This window comes from Oncorhynchus gorbuscha, linkage group LG01 (genome assembly GCF_021184085.1).
Source record: "Oncorhynchus gorbuscha isolate QuinsamMale2020 ecotype Even-year linkage group LG01, OgorEven_v1.0, whole genome shotgun sequence".
In the NCBI taxonomy this organism is placed as follows: Eukaryota; Metazoa; Chordata; class Actinopteri; order Salmoniformes; family Salmonidae; genus Oncorhynchus; species Oncorhynchus gorbuscha.
Window position 1 is genome coordinate 82,449,484 of NC_060173.1, and position 17,311 is coordinate 82,466,794.

Below are 17,311 nucleotides of genomic sequence, written 5' to 3' on the forward strand. Positions count from 1 at the left end.
AATGAACTCCTAGCCTAGGTGTTACTTTGAAAGTGCTGCCATGTAATTATTCCGACCCAACTTCAAAGAAGATGGTCAATCTTTCCATACGGAACATAGTGTAATTGTGTGTTCCAAAATGTCTGCCATATAAGCATAAGTGGTAGCGTGCTTGTTGAGAGTCGACTACTGTTTGTTGTTGTGGTCAAATATACTCTTGAGGTTATGGAAATATGATGTCATTGTTATTGTCAAAGGATATGACAGCTACTACAACATAAGGATGGTTAACATATTACTGTTATGTGTCGACTCACCGCTTTGGACATTGTGGTTCTTTGCCTATACTTTGCTTATTATTTATTTCGCCTGAAGGCTTAAAAGCCCACACCAGTAGAAATAAACTTTTTTCCAGCTGAAAGACGATGGCCAGAGCTTACCCATGATGTTGCTCAACAATTGAAGTCAATAGTTTTCATTTTTGTCAAGTATGATATACAGTGGGGAGAACAAGTATTCGATACACTGCCGATTTTGCAGGTTTTCCTGCTTACAAAGCATGTAGAGGTCTGTAATTTTTATCATAGGTGCACTTCAACTGTGAGAAATGGAATCTAAAACAAAAATCCAGAAAATCTTATTGTATGATTTTTAAGTAATTAATTTGCATTTTATTGCATGACATAAGTATTTGATACATCAGAAACAGGTACAGAAACCTTTGTTTGCAATTACAGAGATAAAAAGTTTCCTGTAGTTCTTGACCAGGTTTGCACACACTGCAGCAGGGATTTTGGCCCACTCCTCCATACAGACCTTCTCCAGATCCTTCAGGTTTCGGGGCTGTCGCTGGGCAATACAGACTTTCAGCTCCCTCCAAAGATTTTCTATTGGGTTCAGGTCTGGAGACTGACTAGGCCACTCCAGGACCTTGAGATGCTTCTTACGGAGGCACTCCTTAGTTGCCTTGGCTGTGTGTTCCGGGTCGTTGTCATGCTGGAAAACCAAGCCACGACCCATCTTTAATGCTCTTACTGAGGGAAGGAGGTTGTTGGCCAAGATCTTGCGATACATGGCCCCATCCATCCTCCCCTCAATATGGTGTAGTCGTCCTGTCCCCTTTGCAGAAAATCATCCCCAAAGAATGATGTTTCCACCTCCATGCTTCACGTTTGGGATGGTGTTCTTGGGGTTGTACTCATCCTTCTTCTTCCTCCAAACAGTTTAGACCAAAAAGCTCTATTTTTGTCTCATCAGACCACATGACCGTTTCCCATTCCTCCTCTGGATCATCCAGATGGTCATTGGCAAACTTCAGACGGGCCTAGACATGTGCTGGCTTGAGCAGGGGGACCTTGCGTGCACTGCAAGATTTCAATCCATGACGGGGTAGTGTGTTACTAATGGTTTTCAATGAGACTGTGGTCCCAGCTCTCTTCAGGTCATTGACCAGGTCCTGCCGTGTAGTTCTGGGCTGATCCCTCACCTTCCTCATGATCATTGATGCCCCACGAGGTGAGATCTTGCATGGAGCCCCAGACCGAGGGTGATTGACCGTCATCGTGAACTTCTTCCATTTCCTAATAATTGCACCAACAGTTGTTTCCTTCTCACCACGTTGCTTGCCTATTGTCCTGTAGCTCATCCCAGCCTTGTGCATGTCTACAATTGTATCCCTGATGTCCTTACACCCTCTCTGGTCTTGGCCATTGTGGAGAGGTTGGAGTCTGTTTGATTGAGTGTGGGGACAGATGTCTTTTATACAGGTAACGAGTTCAAACAGGTGCAGTTAATACAGGTAATGAGTGGAGAACAGGAGGGCTTCTTAAAGAAAAACTAACAGGTCTGTGAGAGACGGAATTCTTACTGGTTGGTAGGTGATCAAATACTTATATCATGCAATAAAATGCAAATTAATTACTTAAAAATCATACAATGTGATTTTCTGGATTTTCGGATTCCTCTACATGCTTTGTAAGTAGGGAAACCTGTAAAATCGGCAGTGTATCAAATACTTGTTCTCCCCACTGTATTTGGGCTTGAAGTGACATATCTGAATTGTGCACTTTGTGCAATTCCATGTGAATGCGGTGGCAAATCAAATCAAATAAAATTTTATTTGTCACATACACATGCTTAGCAGATGTTAATGCGAGTGTAGCGAAATGCTTGTGCTTCTAGTTCCGACAATGCAGTAATAACCAACAAGTAATCTAACTAACAATTCCAAAACTACTGTCTTATACACAGTGTAAGGGGATAAAGAATATGTACATAAGGATATATGAATGAGTGATGGTAAAGGGCAGCATACAGTAGATGGTATCGAGTACAGTATATACATATGAGATGAGTATGCAGACAAAGTAAACAAAGTGGCATAGTTAAAGTGGCTAGTGATACATGTATTACATAAGGATGCAGTCGATGATATAGAGCATTGTTTAAAGTGGCTAGTGATATATTTACATAATTTCCCATCAATTCCCATTATTAAAGTGGCTGGAGTTGGGTCAGTGTCAATGTCAGTGTGTTGGCAGCAGCCACTCAATGTTAGTGGTGGCTGTTTAACAGTCTGATGACCTTTTGGATAGAAGCTGTTTTTCAGTCTCTCGGTCCCAGCTTTGATGCACCTGTACTGACCTCGCCTTCTGGATGATAGCGGGGTGAACAGGTAGTGGCTCGGGTGGTTGATGTCCTTGATGATCTTTATGGCCTTCCTGTGACATCGGGTGTTGTAGGTGTCCTGGAGGGCAGGTAGTTTGCCACCGGTGATGCGTTGTGCAGACCTCACTACCCTCTGGAGAGCCTTACGGTTGAGGGCGGAGCAGTTGCTGTACCAGGCGGTGATACAGCCCGCCAGGGTGCTCTCGATTGTGCATCTGTAGAAGTTTGTGAGTGCTTTTGGTGACAAGCTGAATTTCTTCAGCCTCCTGAGGTTGAAGACGCGCTGCTGCGCCTTCTTCACGACGCTGTCTGTGTGAGTGGATCAATTCAGTTTGTCTGTGATGTGTATGCCGAGGAACTTAAAACTTGCCACCCTCTCCACTACTGTTCCATCGATGTGGATAGGGGGGTGTTCCCTCTGCTGTTTCCTGAAGTCCACAATCATCTCCTTAGTTTTGTTGACGTTGAGTTTAGTTTAGTTTAGTTTATTTTATTTTTACAGGTACAGTGCACATTAATCAACGTTTCAGTAAAAGTGCCGGTTTTAGCCAGCCGGCTAATTTTCAACCGCAGTCCCTGGGCAGGTTATTAAAAACAATTACAATATAGACAATAGCACCATAGACATAGCAACATAGCAACATAGGACAAGCAAGACAGCATACAGACAGAGCAACATAGGACAAGCAAGACGTAGCATACAGACAGAGCAACATAGGACAAGCAAGACGTAGCATACAGACAGAGCAACATAGAACAAAAAGCAGCAAGACAAAATTCATAAAAGCAACAAAGAGTTTCCATACCTCTCAAGCTACAGACAACAGACAACATGGAAAGCGGCAACACACAGCTAGGGACCATGTTCACAAATCTGATTGACCTTTAGCCATGTCTTCAAGCATTTTGTGAAAGTGGGATATGTGGTGCAGTTATGTGTGTCTGATGGCAGTGTATTCCAGACATGGGAAGCTCTCACAGAGAATGCAGATTTACTAAGGTGCTTTTCCTTAGGGGAACTATACAGTCACCTCTCATGGCAGACCTTGTGGATCTGCTGCCATATGTCTGGGTTTTCTGTTTAACAAAAATATTGAGTGGAGGGGGAGCCAGGCCATTAAGGATCTTGAATACAAGACATGCGTCGGTGTATTGCACAAGATTTTCCCAACTCAAGAGCTCATGTTTTCTAAGGATGTGACAATGATGATGGCTATTGGGCTTCCTATCAAGCACTTTGAGAGCCTGTTTGTAGACAGACTGAATAGGTTTTAATGTTGTACAGCAAGCTTGGGCCCAACTAGTCAAGCAGTATGTTAAGTGGGGGAGTATCATAGATTTGAAGTACAGTTTTGCTACCTCTGTAGTCAAACAATTTCGTATAAATCGGAAATTAGCTAGATTGAATTTAGTTATTTGAATTACCTTTTTCACATGCTTTTTAAAAGAGAGGTTGGAATCAAGTATGATGCCAAGGTACTTAAAATCGGATACCACCTGGAGCTTCTCCCCTGACACATAGACATCTGGCTCAGTAGCATCTGTTGCCCTCTTTGTGAAGAACATGCAAACAGTTTATTTCACATTGAGATGCAAACATGAGTCACTGAGCCACTTTGTAACCTGGACCATTACAGTAGTGTGAGAAAAAAAGAAAAAGGAGTGTGAGGTTATTTTCCTGACACCACACTCCGAGGGCCCTCACCTCCTCCCTGTAGGCCGTCTCGTCGTTGTTGGTAATCAAGCCTACCACTGTTGTGTCGTCCGCAAACTTGATGATTGAGTTGGAGGCGTGCATGGCCATGCAGTCGTGGGTGAACAGGGAGTACAGGAGAGGGCTCAGAACGCACCCTTGTGGGGCCCCTTGTTGAGGATCAGCGGGTGGAGATGTTGTTGCCTACCCTCACCACCTGGGGGCGGCCCGTCAGGAAGTCCAGTACCCAGTTGCACAGGGCGGGGTCGAGACCTAGGGTCTCGAGCTTGATGACGAGCTTGGAGGGTAGTATGGTGTTAAATGCCGAGCTGTAGTCGATGAACAGCACTCTCACATAGGTATTCCTTTTGTCCAGATGGGTTAGGGCAGTGTGCAGTGTGGTTGAGATTGCATCGTCTGTGGACCTATTTGGGTGGTAAGCAAATTGGAGTGGGTCTAGGGTGTCAGGTAGGGTGGAGGTGATATGGTTCTTGACTAGTCTCTCAAAGCACTTCATGATGACGGAAGTGAGTCGTTTAGCTCAGTTACCTTAGCTTTCTTGGGAACAGGAACAATGGTGGCCCTCTTGAAGCATGTGGGAGCAGCAAACTGGTATAGGGATTGATTGAATATGTCCGTAAACACACCGGCCAGCTGGTCTGCGCATGCTCTGAGGGCGCGGCTGGGGATGCCGTCTTGGCCTGCAGCCTTGCGAGGGTTAACACGTTTAAATGTTAAATGACTTAAATGTAAATGTAAATGTCTTACTCACCTCGGCTGCAGTGAAGGAGAGACCGCATGTTTTCATTGCAGGCCGTGTCAGTGGCACTGTATTGTCCTCAAAGCGTGCAAAAAAGTTATTTAGTCTGCCTGGGAGCAAGACATCCTGGTCCGTGACTGGGCTGGGTTTCTTCTTGTAGTCCGTGATTGACTGTAGACCCTGCCACATGCCTCTTGTGTCTGAGCCGTTGAATTGAGATTCTACTTTGTCTCTGTACTGTCTCTGTACAAACACTTAGCTTGTTTGATAGCCTTGCGGAGGGAATAGCTGCACTGTTTGTATTCGGTCATGTTACCAGACACCTTGCCCTGATTAAAAGCAGTGGTTCGCGCTTTCAGTTTCACGCGAATGCTGCCATCAATCCACGGTTTCTGGTTAGGGAATGTTTTTATCGTTGCTATGGGAACGACATCTTCAACGCACGTTCTAATGAACTCGCACACCGAATCAGCGTATTCGTCAATATTGTTATCTGACGCAATACGAAACATGTCCCAGTCCACGTGATGGAAGCAGTCTTGGAGTGTGGAGTCAGCTTGGACGGACCAGCGTTGGACAGACCTCAGCGCGGGAGCCTCTTGTTTAAGTTTCTGTCTGTAGGCAGGGATCAACAAAATGGAGTCGTGGTCAGCTTTTCTGAAAGGGGGGGCGGGGCAGGGCCTTATATGCGTCGCGGAAGTTAGAATAGCAGTGATCCAAGGTTTTACCACCCCTGGTTGCGCAATCGATATGCTGATAAAATTTAGGGAGTCTTGTTTTCAGATTAGCTTTGTTAAAATCCCCAGCTACAATGAATGCAGCCTCCGGATAAATGGTTTCCAGTTTGCAAAGAGTTAAATAAAGTTCGTTCAGAGCCATCGATGTGTCTGCTTGGGGGGGATATATACGGCTGTGATTATAATCGAAGAGAATTCTCTTGGTAGATAATGCGGTCTACATTTGATTGTGAGGAATTCTAAATCAGGTGAACAGAAGGATTTGAGTTCCTGTATGTTTCTTTCATCACACCATGTCTCGTTAGTCATGAGGCATACGCCACCGCCACTCTTCTTACCAGAAGGATGTTTGTTTCTGTCGGCGGGATGCGTGGAGAAACCCGTTGGCTGCACCGCCCCGGATAGCGTCTCACCAGTGAGCCATGTTTCCATGAAGCAGAGAACGTTACAGTCTCTGATGTCCCTCTGGAATGCTACCCTTGCTCGGATTTCATCAACCTTGTTGTCAAGAGACTGGACATTGGCAAGAAGAATGCTAGGGAGTGGTGCACGATTTTATTATTTCAAACTATTTCTATTGCATCTGCAATGTACAGAAGATGCGAAAACGTTGGAGATAACAATAGATGAGAAAGTCAAAACGTAGCAACAACAGATAACATTAGCTAGCTAGATAAGATTAGCAATATAGCTATCTAGCTAGCTAGCTAGATAAGGTTAGCATGCTAGCTAGCTACAACGACTACTGTCAGTGCTGTAATTTCCTTGTGGAAATAATTTCCTTGTGGAAATTACCACACCCAATTCATGAATAAGTAGTTCATCTGAGCTGAAACCTTAACGTGGATTTCCTCTCTAGGACAGGTGAAATAGTGGCGGCAACTCCCTCTGGGGGGTTAGGGGGTTCTTTAAAGTTGATCTGTATTCTATGCTACCTTAATCTGTAGATAATTGTCACTAATTTGATTTAGATTTTTGACAAGGTTTCATGAAAAAGCACTACATTAAATGTAAATCACAATGTTTAGCAGCTGAATGTCTGTTGTTGTTTCCTTATGAAACAGAATCATAGTATCAATAGATCACTAGAACACAAGGGACTAAACCAGGGGTGACAAACTCATTTTGCCACATTTGATTTTCAATGAGGTCTGGGGGGATGCATTGAAAATGTGTAATATTTCCTCTGCGTCAAAATTTCCCCAAAATAATCCTCTATCCATCATTTTAAACAAAAAAGTTATACGCTCCCTGGTGGTCTATCTTTCATTTAGGTGATTATTAGCGAGCTGGATACAGTAAACAACATCTGTATGAATGTAGGTCCATTATTATTACTACACAGGCTCTATTTTAGTCATTTGAAAGACCCTACAGGACTAAACTATTGTTTCAAGGGATATTGGAGCTTTTCTGAAGCTTCTCAGTTTGTGTGTGTGTGTGTGTGTGTGTGTGTGTGTGTGTGTGTGTGTGTGTGTGTGTGTGTGTGTGTGTGTGTGTGTGTGTGTGTGTGTGTGTGTGTGTGTGTGTGTGTGTGTGTGTGTGTGTGTGTGTGTGTGTGTGTGTGTGTGTGTGTGTGTGTGTGTGTGTTTGTGACTGTGTCTGTGAATGTGAATGTGTGAGTGAAAGAGGGAGAGAGAGGCAAGACATGAGCTTGTCAACTCGTATTTAACCTGTAACCCGAGAACCTGATAAAAACGAGAGGGAGAAAAAAAGGGGGCTTTCGTCTTGTGTCAAGCTCAAGTCCAACCCCTGCACTCCTTGGGAAATGTACCTAGATATACTTCTGATGTTTTTTTCCCCTCTCTCCTTGCTTGCGAGCATGTGCTCAGGGTGAGAGAGAGAGTAAAGGAGGAAGGAGTGACTAAGTGAGAGGGAGGAGAGCAAGGAGAGAAATAGCAAGAGCGCGGAGAGAGAGAAAGGGGGGATTAGCAATAGCCCGCAGCCAGACTTTCCCAATTTGTTGGTGCTGAGTGCTGCAGTGTGCTGTTCCAGATCTTGGGTGTTAGGGCTCACTATTTGGCCCTCTTCGTGGCACTTGACCGTATAAAGAGACTTGAGACATTTCTATGCTCATTTTTCTGGCAAGAGGGAGAGAGGAACGAAAAGCCAGAGCTATTAGCTTGGAGCCTTGTGAAGCCAGAAAAATACATACCTCTCTCTCTCTCACACACACCTCCACGATCTCTCCAGCCTAGGTAGGCAGCCTTTGGATTACCCCATCTAGTGTGCACGCCGACAAAGCAAGCCATTCTCTGCCTCTCTGCACACTGAAGGAAAGGACGATGTCGCACTAAACGTGGAAACAGCAAAAGAAGGAACGAGTGAAAGAGAGGGAGAGAAAGAGACGGTGAGAGAGGATGGCTACGGCTGTGTATCAGGTAAGAAGAACCGGCTGGTCCCACGCTCCTCTCGTTTGTGAGGAGAGCGCTTGTTTACCCGGTAGTTATGTCTGGGATTCGAGCTAGGTAGTCTCCGGTCTAGGTTGTGCAACTCCAGCGGTGAATGGAATAGCAACCCCTGGCAGTGGCACACTGTGTTTGCTTGTTCTGCATAAAGAAACAGCAAGTTCTAAGTGCTCTCAGATGTGTGTGTGTGTGTGTGTGTGTGTGTCTGTGTGTGTGACAGACAGACAGACATCATAACGAGAATAATGAGACAGAATGAGAAGGGAACAGGAGTGTGTGCACTGTCCATGTGAAATAGAGGATCACCTTTCAGTTCACTACATGCACTTCCATGTGGTAGACAGTAGTTAGTCTATTGGTACCATTGTGTTTTGGTCCATTTAGCATGCTTTGGGTGGTCCCGTGTTGTCAAACTGTTCAGAGCTTGTTCTCAGGACATAAAATAGCTTTTGCCCCCTTCACTGAAGGATCTATTTGTGTGTGTGTGTGTGTGTGTCTTCTTTGAGGGTGTGTGTTAGAGAAAATGAGGGGAAGTTGGAGAGTTATGTGTGTATCTGACAGGAATGACAAATATGGCTGTAAGTGGCGGGCAATAGGTGTTCCCCTTGAGGTTTGTTTGTGTGTGTGCGTCTGGGTCTGCATGTGCTGCCGGACCTGCCTCTCCCCTGTACCGTTATCTCTGCCTCTACTGTAGCTCATTCCCCTTTTGACGAAGAGGCTCCATATATGTAGCTGTGGGTCCATCCATATATATAAATAATACCTTATAATGCTTGTGAGGTGAGACATACTGCATGAAGTCATTCTCCTTAAATTACATTTACATTTACATTTAAGTCATTTAGCAGACGCTATGTATAAGCTGTGTATGTGTGTATGTTGTTTGAGAAGTAAGAGGTGTGTGTGTGCGTGTGCGTGTGCATGTGCGTGTGCTTGTGTGTGTGTGTGTGTGTGTGTGTGTGTGTGTGTGTGTGTGTGTGTGTGTGTGTGTGTGTGTGTGTGTGTGTGTGTGTGTGTGTGTGTGTGTGTGTGTGTGTGTGTGTGTGTGTGTGTGTGTGTGCGTGCGTGCGTGTGTGTGATGTGTCCACGCAGCACCCAACACTAGACCCTGACCCTGCTCCCTGTCCAATAATAACCACAGTCACTCTGTCTCAACCGTGAGAAACTAACAGCAGTTTGGGAATTTTTGGCTCTTATAGCAGATGCAATTGAATCCAATTTGCCTCAAATCGGGGGGGGAAAGAGCAACAGAATAGGCAGAAAACTTAGAGAGTATTCATCAGTGAGTTTGGAGCTCGTGGGAAATGAGCAGTGTTTGCTCTTAAAGACATCCCAGAGGTAATGTATACAACATTCTGTGTGTGTGTGTGTGTGTGTGTGTGTGTGTGTGTGTGTGTGTGTGTGTGTGTGTGTGTGTGTGTGTGTGTGTGTGTGTGTGTGTGTGTGTGTGTGTGTGTGTGTGTGTGTGTGTGTGTGTGTGTGTGTGTGTGTGTGTGTGTGTGTGTGTGTGTGTGTGTGTGTGTGTGTGTGTGTGCGGATGTGTGTGTGGATGTGTGTGTGTGTTTGTGTTTGAGTGTGGCGCACCCCTGTTCATCAGTCTCCAAGTATCTCTCCTCCTCTTGCTTCTTCCCATTATTAGCCCAGTCCTGGACAGAATTCCTCCCCGCTTGCCTCACCATATCAGGAATTCCTTGTTAATGTATGGCCAAGAGAAATGTGAACCAATATGGACCATCTCACTAGAACATTGGGATGAAGCTTGTTTTGTGTGGGAATACAGTACCTATAGCATCCATTGGCAGGGAACCAGAGAGAGACTTGGTTTCAGTTTTGTCGTAGAAGCATATTTATTTTCACGTTCTGTCTGTTAGCCAAGCTTTGCTGCAGTCCACATCGGACACGTCGCGATAGATGTCCCCATGCAACAAAATACTGTATCACCGAGCGAGCCAGGGAAACAGATGAATAGTAGAGTTGCGTTTTAGAGCAAGAGCGGGTGATGAAGGGGTGTGTGAATTTTGAGTGTGAGAGAGAGTGTGTGTGTGTGTGAAAATGTCTCACATCATGTCCTATAACCACATAGACTGTATACTGAGATCCTGTAGAATGTAGAGCATTCTTCTTATTTGCGCTGCTTGCCTCTAATTGTGATTTAAGAGCACTTCAGAATTCCAGGTCCACCATTGTACTCTGCCCCTAAAACATTTGGATGAGGATTTTGGCAGAGCAATGCTTTGTACTGTGTGGTAAGGAATGTTGTTTGATGAATGTCTGTTTAAAAATGTCCCATTATGGAACTTTGGGGCTTGTTGCATTTCGTGGATATTTTTCTTTTTTATTATTATCATTTTTTATTTATTGAACCTTTATTTAACTAGGCAAGTCAGTTAAGAACAAATTCTTATTTACAATGACGGCCTACCCCGACCAAACCCGGATGACGCTGGGCCAATTGTGTGCCGCCCTACACACACACACACACACACTGCAATCAGGGGAACAAGAGTTTATCATACAGGTGTAGGATCCCTAATTTGATCGCCCTGTTGCTGGAGAACTTTCCTGCAATGGACAGGACATTTTAAACTTGTAGTGTATTTGAGGTTTAAAAAGGCTTCTAAAGCTTAGAATTTCCACTTTGAAATGAGATTTTCCGTTAGGAAAAATCTATCAACCCCTACAAAAATGTACATCAATTATGATCCACATAATAATTTACATAATAATTATTGTTAGTGCAGGATTATTTTCCTAATGGAGCAAACTGGCTCAAATTAAGATCCTACGTCTGTAGCCCCTCACTCCGTATCTGTAAAACGGGAACACCGTATCTTGTGCGGCACCACTTTGTTTACATTCCTGTTGTGTATTTCAGCAGCACCAGCTTCATTCCTCCTCCCCTCCCGCACCGTGTTATTTCCCTCTTCCTCGATGGTAAACATAAGTACAGCTTCTGTGTGTGTGTTCAAGCGCGTGCGAGTGTACTGTGTGTGATGGCTAATCACGTCTGTCATCTATGTTTCGGTGCAGTCTGTGCGTGTGGATGTGTTTCAATCCCTCCCCAGGAAAGATAACGGTCCACCATTTGAATGTCTCTACAGAACATAGTGCTATCCTATTATCAACATTAGGTAAATCATCCAAAACATACGGTTTGTTATGATCTGGTAGAAGTTACTTAGGAGTTATTTTTTTCTGGTCCTGTTTTAAACATGTTCCAGCACTTTAACGTTATAAGCCAGATACACTGTGATTGGTTTACAGGAACAGTTTGACGAGAGACATCTCCAACAACTACCTGCTGTCACTAGTGGACACCTGGGCCCCACATAGTTACTGGTAGGGGAATGTCTTTTTTAACCCAGGGATCAGATTACAATCTAAGCCTCTATAACTCCTCACCCTTCCTTAAAGAGATTCAGAGACAGTCATGCCTGTCCATATGGCAGTCATGCATATCCTCATAGTGTCCCCTTAAATTAGTTCAACATGTGTTTCTCTCCAGAGACCAAAAGTGTGAGATTCTCTGCATCATACGGGGAAAGTCACACGGAAGGTGATAACGTGTTAAAATGCTAGAGGGCTCCAAAGGTGAGAGCAAGCAAGGGCCACAACAGAGACTGTTCTTTCTCCTCTGTGGCACGTAATTGATATATTATTGTACAATCATTGATTGGCTAGGGGGAGACTGTTCTAAGTTGCTGATTAGAAGGAAAGGACAAAGGAGAAGTAAACACATCGGCTTGAGTTTGAGGCCTGAAGTCGATATTGTTCCAGAGAGAGACAAGAAACGACAGCACATCAGACAGTGTACGTCATCATATACTGTGCCCAGTTTATTGAAAAACACAACCAGCCTCGGTATGCACTCCATCAGATTCAACGCTGCTTTAGCGTTGGCACACGTAATGAGGCAGACATTAGCACTGCACTAATACATGTGTCAACGGTTAATTGTTTACAGTCTGGCTTTTAGTGAGATGAATAAAATCTTTGAGGGCACAGGGCCATGTTTTCTGAAGGCCCCATATACTTGAAGGGGGATAAGCTAATGTTACACATGGCTACTTTAAAGACTTTTGGTTCCTCTACAGTAAAACTGTTGACCGACCCTAAAGGGAGGTTTGTTGAGGAGATTGGGTGAAAACATCCAGTGTGTTATTTTGGGCATAGTGAATAGTTGTCCATTCAGTTGTCACCTGACAGAGGGTCAGAACATCTCATGGCAAAGTAACCTTAAAGAAAGTCACGATAACTCATGACTAAGAGTTGCCAGTTAAACAGTGAAAAGCCAACTGTGACTAAAATATGCCCACTCACGTGTCTATGAAAAGGTAATGATTTTTTTTTTTTTTTAAAGTATAATAATGCTATGTTGTTCAAGAGAATGGTGTACTGTAACTAAAAAAAAATCCATTGCGACCGTAATTGTGCAAATGAATGTCATGCCATGTGTTGTGTGGTATGCTTTACAGGTGTGTGTTTCGGTAACACTTAAAAGAAGAGCAGGACTGAAGTAATTATATTGCCTACAGCCCCATTGTCATCATATGTTATGAAGATTGCCCAATGACTTGTAAAGTAACAAATTGTACTTAGCACAATTCAAAACTGACCTTAGATCAATGTCAGGGCTCAACCTCATCCTATTTCTATACTCTAGTCACACATGGTGCACAATGTGATCTAAACGTCTCACGGTTCTCCACCAACAAAGTCTAGTGCCATGCCAGCTCCTCAAGACTAAGGCCATCCAGAGCCCCTATAATACCCCTTAATGGGGCCCAGACATTTAATAATAGCTGATTTCTCCAAAATGCCTCCATGCAATTAAGACGGTGGTCTCGCCTCGCATAACGGCTCTTTATTGACCAGTGGTTGCTGCTGGAAGGGAGTGAAGGAAAGGGATAAAAGAGGAGAACGAGACCCTGTTTCCGCTCCTCTGTTCGCAATCCCAGCATTTGCCGCGGCCTGTAAGCTTGACAAGGGGGTTTACATTTGCGGGTGCGGGTAACATTGTCCCCGTTGATTACAGTAAAATGGCAGCCCTTGTCGGTTGCCAGTTCTGTCAGAATCAATGGCTCGCTGTATTTTGTCTCTTCAACCACATCCCACCACCGTAGTAGAACGGAGTCATCCACGGCCCTGTTTGACCCTCCTGGGAGACCGTCAGTCAAATATGGAGCCCGGCTCACATGACTGCACCATTATGCTTATTGAAAGTGACTTCTCTGACGACCCCAGGGAGTAGAATAGAAACTATATAAGATCACATTCATGGTGGTTATGTCCTAAACATTGTGCTTTGTTGTACAGTGATCTAGAGTAATTCCCAACTGACAGAGGTTGAATGTTGCCCATTCCCACATCAATAGTGATCAATAGAGATCCTACTGTACATTCAAGAAAACTAGTTACAAATGCAACTAAGAAACTAATACCCTAATACTATACTATCCAGCATGGCTAGATAGTATAGACCAGAGGTAGGGAACTACACTGAACAAAAATATAAATGCAACATGTAAAGTGTTGGTCCAATGTTTCGTGAGTTGAAAAGATGTTCTATGCACACTAAAAGCTTATTTCTCTCATACATGTATATATCCCTGTTTGTGAGCATTTCTCCATTGCCAAGATAATCCATCCACCTGCCAGCAGTGGCATATCAAGAAGCTGATTAAACAGCGTGATTATTCCACAGGTGCACCTTGTGCTGGGGAGAATAAAAGGTCACTCCAAAATGTGCAGTTTTGTCACACAACACAATGCCACAGATGTCGCAGGTTTTGAGGGTGAGCGTGCAATTGGCATGCTGACTGCAGGATCGTCCACCAGAGAATGTTAATTATTAACCATGTTCATTTCTCTACCATTTCTCCACCAATGTCAATTTAGAAAATTTGGCAGTAAGTCCAACCTGCCTCACAACCGCACAACACATATATGGCATCGTGTGGGTGTGTGAGCGAGCGGTTTGCTGATGTCAATGTTGTGAACAGAGTGCCCCATGGTGGCGCTGGGGTTAAGCTACGGACAATGAACACATTTGCATTTTATTGATGGTAATTTGAATGCACAGAGATACCGTGACAAGATCTTGAGGCTGTGTTTGGAATGCTCTGGATCGATGTGTGCGACAGCGTGTTCCAGTTCCCGCCAATATCCAGCAACTTCGCACAGCTATTGAAGAGGAGAGGGACAACATTCCACAGGCCACAAACAACAGCCTGATCAATTCTACGCGAAGGAGATGTATAGTGCTGCATGAGGCAAATGGTAGTCACACCAGATACTGACTGGTTTTCTGATCCACGGCCCCACCTTTTTTTTTTTCAAGGTATCTTTGACCATTAGTAGCATATCTGTATTAACAGTCATGTGAAATCCATAGATTAGGGCCTCATGAATTTAATTCAATTGACTGATTTCCTTATATGAACTGTAACTCAGTAAAATCTTTGAAATTGTTGCATGTTGCGTTTATATTTTTGTTCAGCAGCGGGACGGTTTTTGTCTGGAGCGGATGGTCAAGGTGCCGGAACATAATGATAAAAATAAATAAAAATAAAAAAGTATTTTAGGGCGCCAAAAAAAATCACTTGCATGCATGTTGCCAATGCCCTGGTATAGACCCAAAGCCCCTCCATACATTATCACTTTCTTGCAAAGGCTAGAGAGGCTAGGTAGAAGGTAGGTACCCTCTTGCTTTGTCCCTATCCCACCCATCATTATCATCAGCCAGCATGTGCATCCCCCACCCCTACTCCTCCCAAAACTCCAGACGACTCCCTGAACGCTATGTGAAATATTCTCTCCCTGGGAACCATGGGTGCGCGCCAACAGTTTAGTGCGGGGAAGGGGGGCTGTGTTCCACGTAACATCCCCTCCCGTGTGGTCTCTCTCTCTCTCACTCTCTCTTATCCGGCCCTCAGTCTCCCTGTGGAATGTTTATGGAATGCAGGCCCTAGCTGTTTCCACGGTTTCATCAGAAAGCCCTTGTGTTCTTGTTTGCTTTTTCTGCCTTGATTGATGGAGGGACTTTAGTATTGGAAAAAAGGCAGGAAACACCTTGCCAGGTTTGGATCCTTCCATGCTGCAAATATTCACCATCCAGACCAGTAGCACTAAAACTACAGGGCTGGCCATGCAGCCAGCATGGAGCAGTCAACTGATCTTCAACAGAGAAACTGGGGTTGACATAGATGACATAGACTCTTGCCCTCACATTCGGCTGCGATATTATAGTCACAATTGGCAACAGTGTCATCCAGTACAATGTTATGATTTACCTTCCAGGAGCAGAAATGGAGACTTGTATAAAAAGTTCAATGACAGTATTAGTCTTTGAGTGTGCAAGCAGGTATGCTGTACATTGTGTTTGCATGTATATGTGTATGTGTGTGGGTGTGTGTTTCTGTGTGTGTGTGTGTGTGTGTAGCATAGATGTGTTTTCTCCAAACTCCATAAAGGGAACCACAAACAGAGACAGGCCCCACAAACTTTACTCAAAAGTGTAACTCTTTCTATGTTCCCCAAATGGAAGAGTTTATTTGCTCTGCTCACTAACATTTCAACATTGGCTCTGGAATGAAACTGCGGTGATTAATGCTTATTTGAGCGAAGGTATGCAGTTGGCGTCCCAGAGATGTGTATGTACTGTATCAATATTGCTCTAATGGAGTCAATTATGGACTTATTTATTTGCACATCAGCAATTCTGAGCGATTTGTGTGCAAACAAAATTGTGGTTATAAGGGAGTGTGTGTGTGTGTGAACAGTTTGTACTTATTCAGCATGTGTGTATGCACGTGTGTCTTTGTCGTGTGGCGCACCCATGTCTGTATGAGGGATAGAGAAAGACATAGACATTCACCCATCTATCTCACCAGAGACCTCAGACGCCAATGAGAGATAACTCATGTTTTGTGCCAGTTAGTCTGCTGTCACCGTGTTTCCAAAACTAGACCCGGAGCATCAAACCAGCCCACCTGCCCGCGAAGGGGATTTCTGTATCCCCATAACTCTTCTCCACAAATGTGCTAAATGCCAGCCAGGCTGCCTGCCTGTCAGTGCTAGCCTGTCTCAGCCTGCCACAGCTCCCTGAGAGACAAAATAACTATTGCTTTCCAAGGCTTGACTAAGGCAATGATAGTCAAATTGAGTTATAGTACTCTATGTCAGCTCAGGGGAAACAAGGGTGAGTAATCTAATGTTGCCATATCCCTATAGACTTAGACTTACACATATTATGATATGCTACAACACCATACAATACATTGCAATTTTACAATAAGGTGTACTACAATGAAATACTCATACACGTACCTATCGCATTTTACTTTCTTACATTTGATCATATGGGCCTTATGTTCTTCCATTGCCTGGTCATGTTCAAATAACTTGTGACTCTGATATTGTTTCATGGCAGGAATCCACTATTACCCTCATACACACAAGTCTCCCTTGTGATTGGAGATTAACCTTCACCTTCCCCTCTGTTATCTGTATCCTAAGCAATAACCAACCTTTTTAGCCTGTTCCCAGATCAGTTTGTGCTGTCTTGCCAACTCCTATGGCCACACATACAGATCTGTGATCAGGCTACCACTTTCTTGCTCTCCTTGTTTCTGCCTCCCCTTTTCCCTCTTTCACTGTCTCCATGGGGTACTCAATGCTTGGCCATTTGCCAAACAATAAAAACATGGCAATGTGCAAATCACCTCATTGGTAAATAAGACTTGATCCCACATGTCACATTGAAGAGTCTGGAGGAAGTGTGACCTCACTGTGCAGTAACAAAAGAAACAAGGCATAGCTTCTCTGCCATGTGACAGTAGTTCTGCCAAACAAAGATGGAGTGAGAATGAACAGGCGGCCCTGTTGAAGACGCAGCAGGCCTCTCCTCGCCAGGGAGAATAAACATGGCAGGGAATTAGTGTGTCAAAGCCTGCTCTATTCCACACCCCTCTTTCACCCCTCTATTCCACTCTCCCTCTTTCTCTGTCCCTCTGCCATGTGCGCCCCTCTCTCTCTCTCTCTCTCTCTCTCTCTCTCTCTCTCTCTC

The 17,311-nt window shown here is 44.2% G+C and overlaps 1 protein-coding gene across 10 annotated transcripts in view; it reads left to right on the top strand.

Annotated features, from left to right (window-relative positions):
- Nucleotides 1-17,311, top strand: part of LOC124043712 (tensin-1-like) — a 307,339-nt gene that overhangs the window by 158,498 nt on the left and 131,530 nt on the right. For 3 of the 10 annotated variants that reach the window (XM_046362654.1, XM_046362679.1, XM_046362672.1), the window contains exon 1: nt 7,536-8,217. The exons of the other annotated variants lie outside the window; for them this stretch is intronic. In XM_046362654.1, the coding sequence (XP_046218610.1) occupies nt 8,197-8,217 (21 nt within the window). In that variant the 5' untranslated portion in view covers nt 7,536-8,196. Of the gene's footprint in view, nt 1-7,535; nt 8,218-17,311 lie in introns of those variants that run through there. 10 annotated transcript variants of the gene reach the window in all.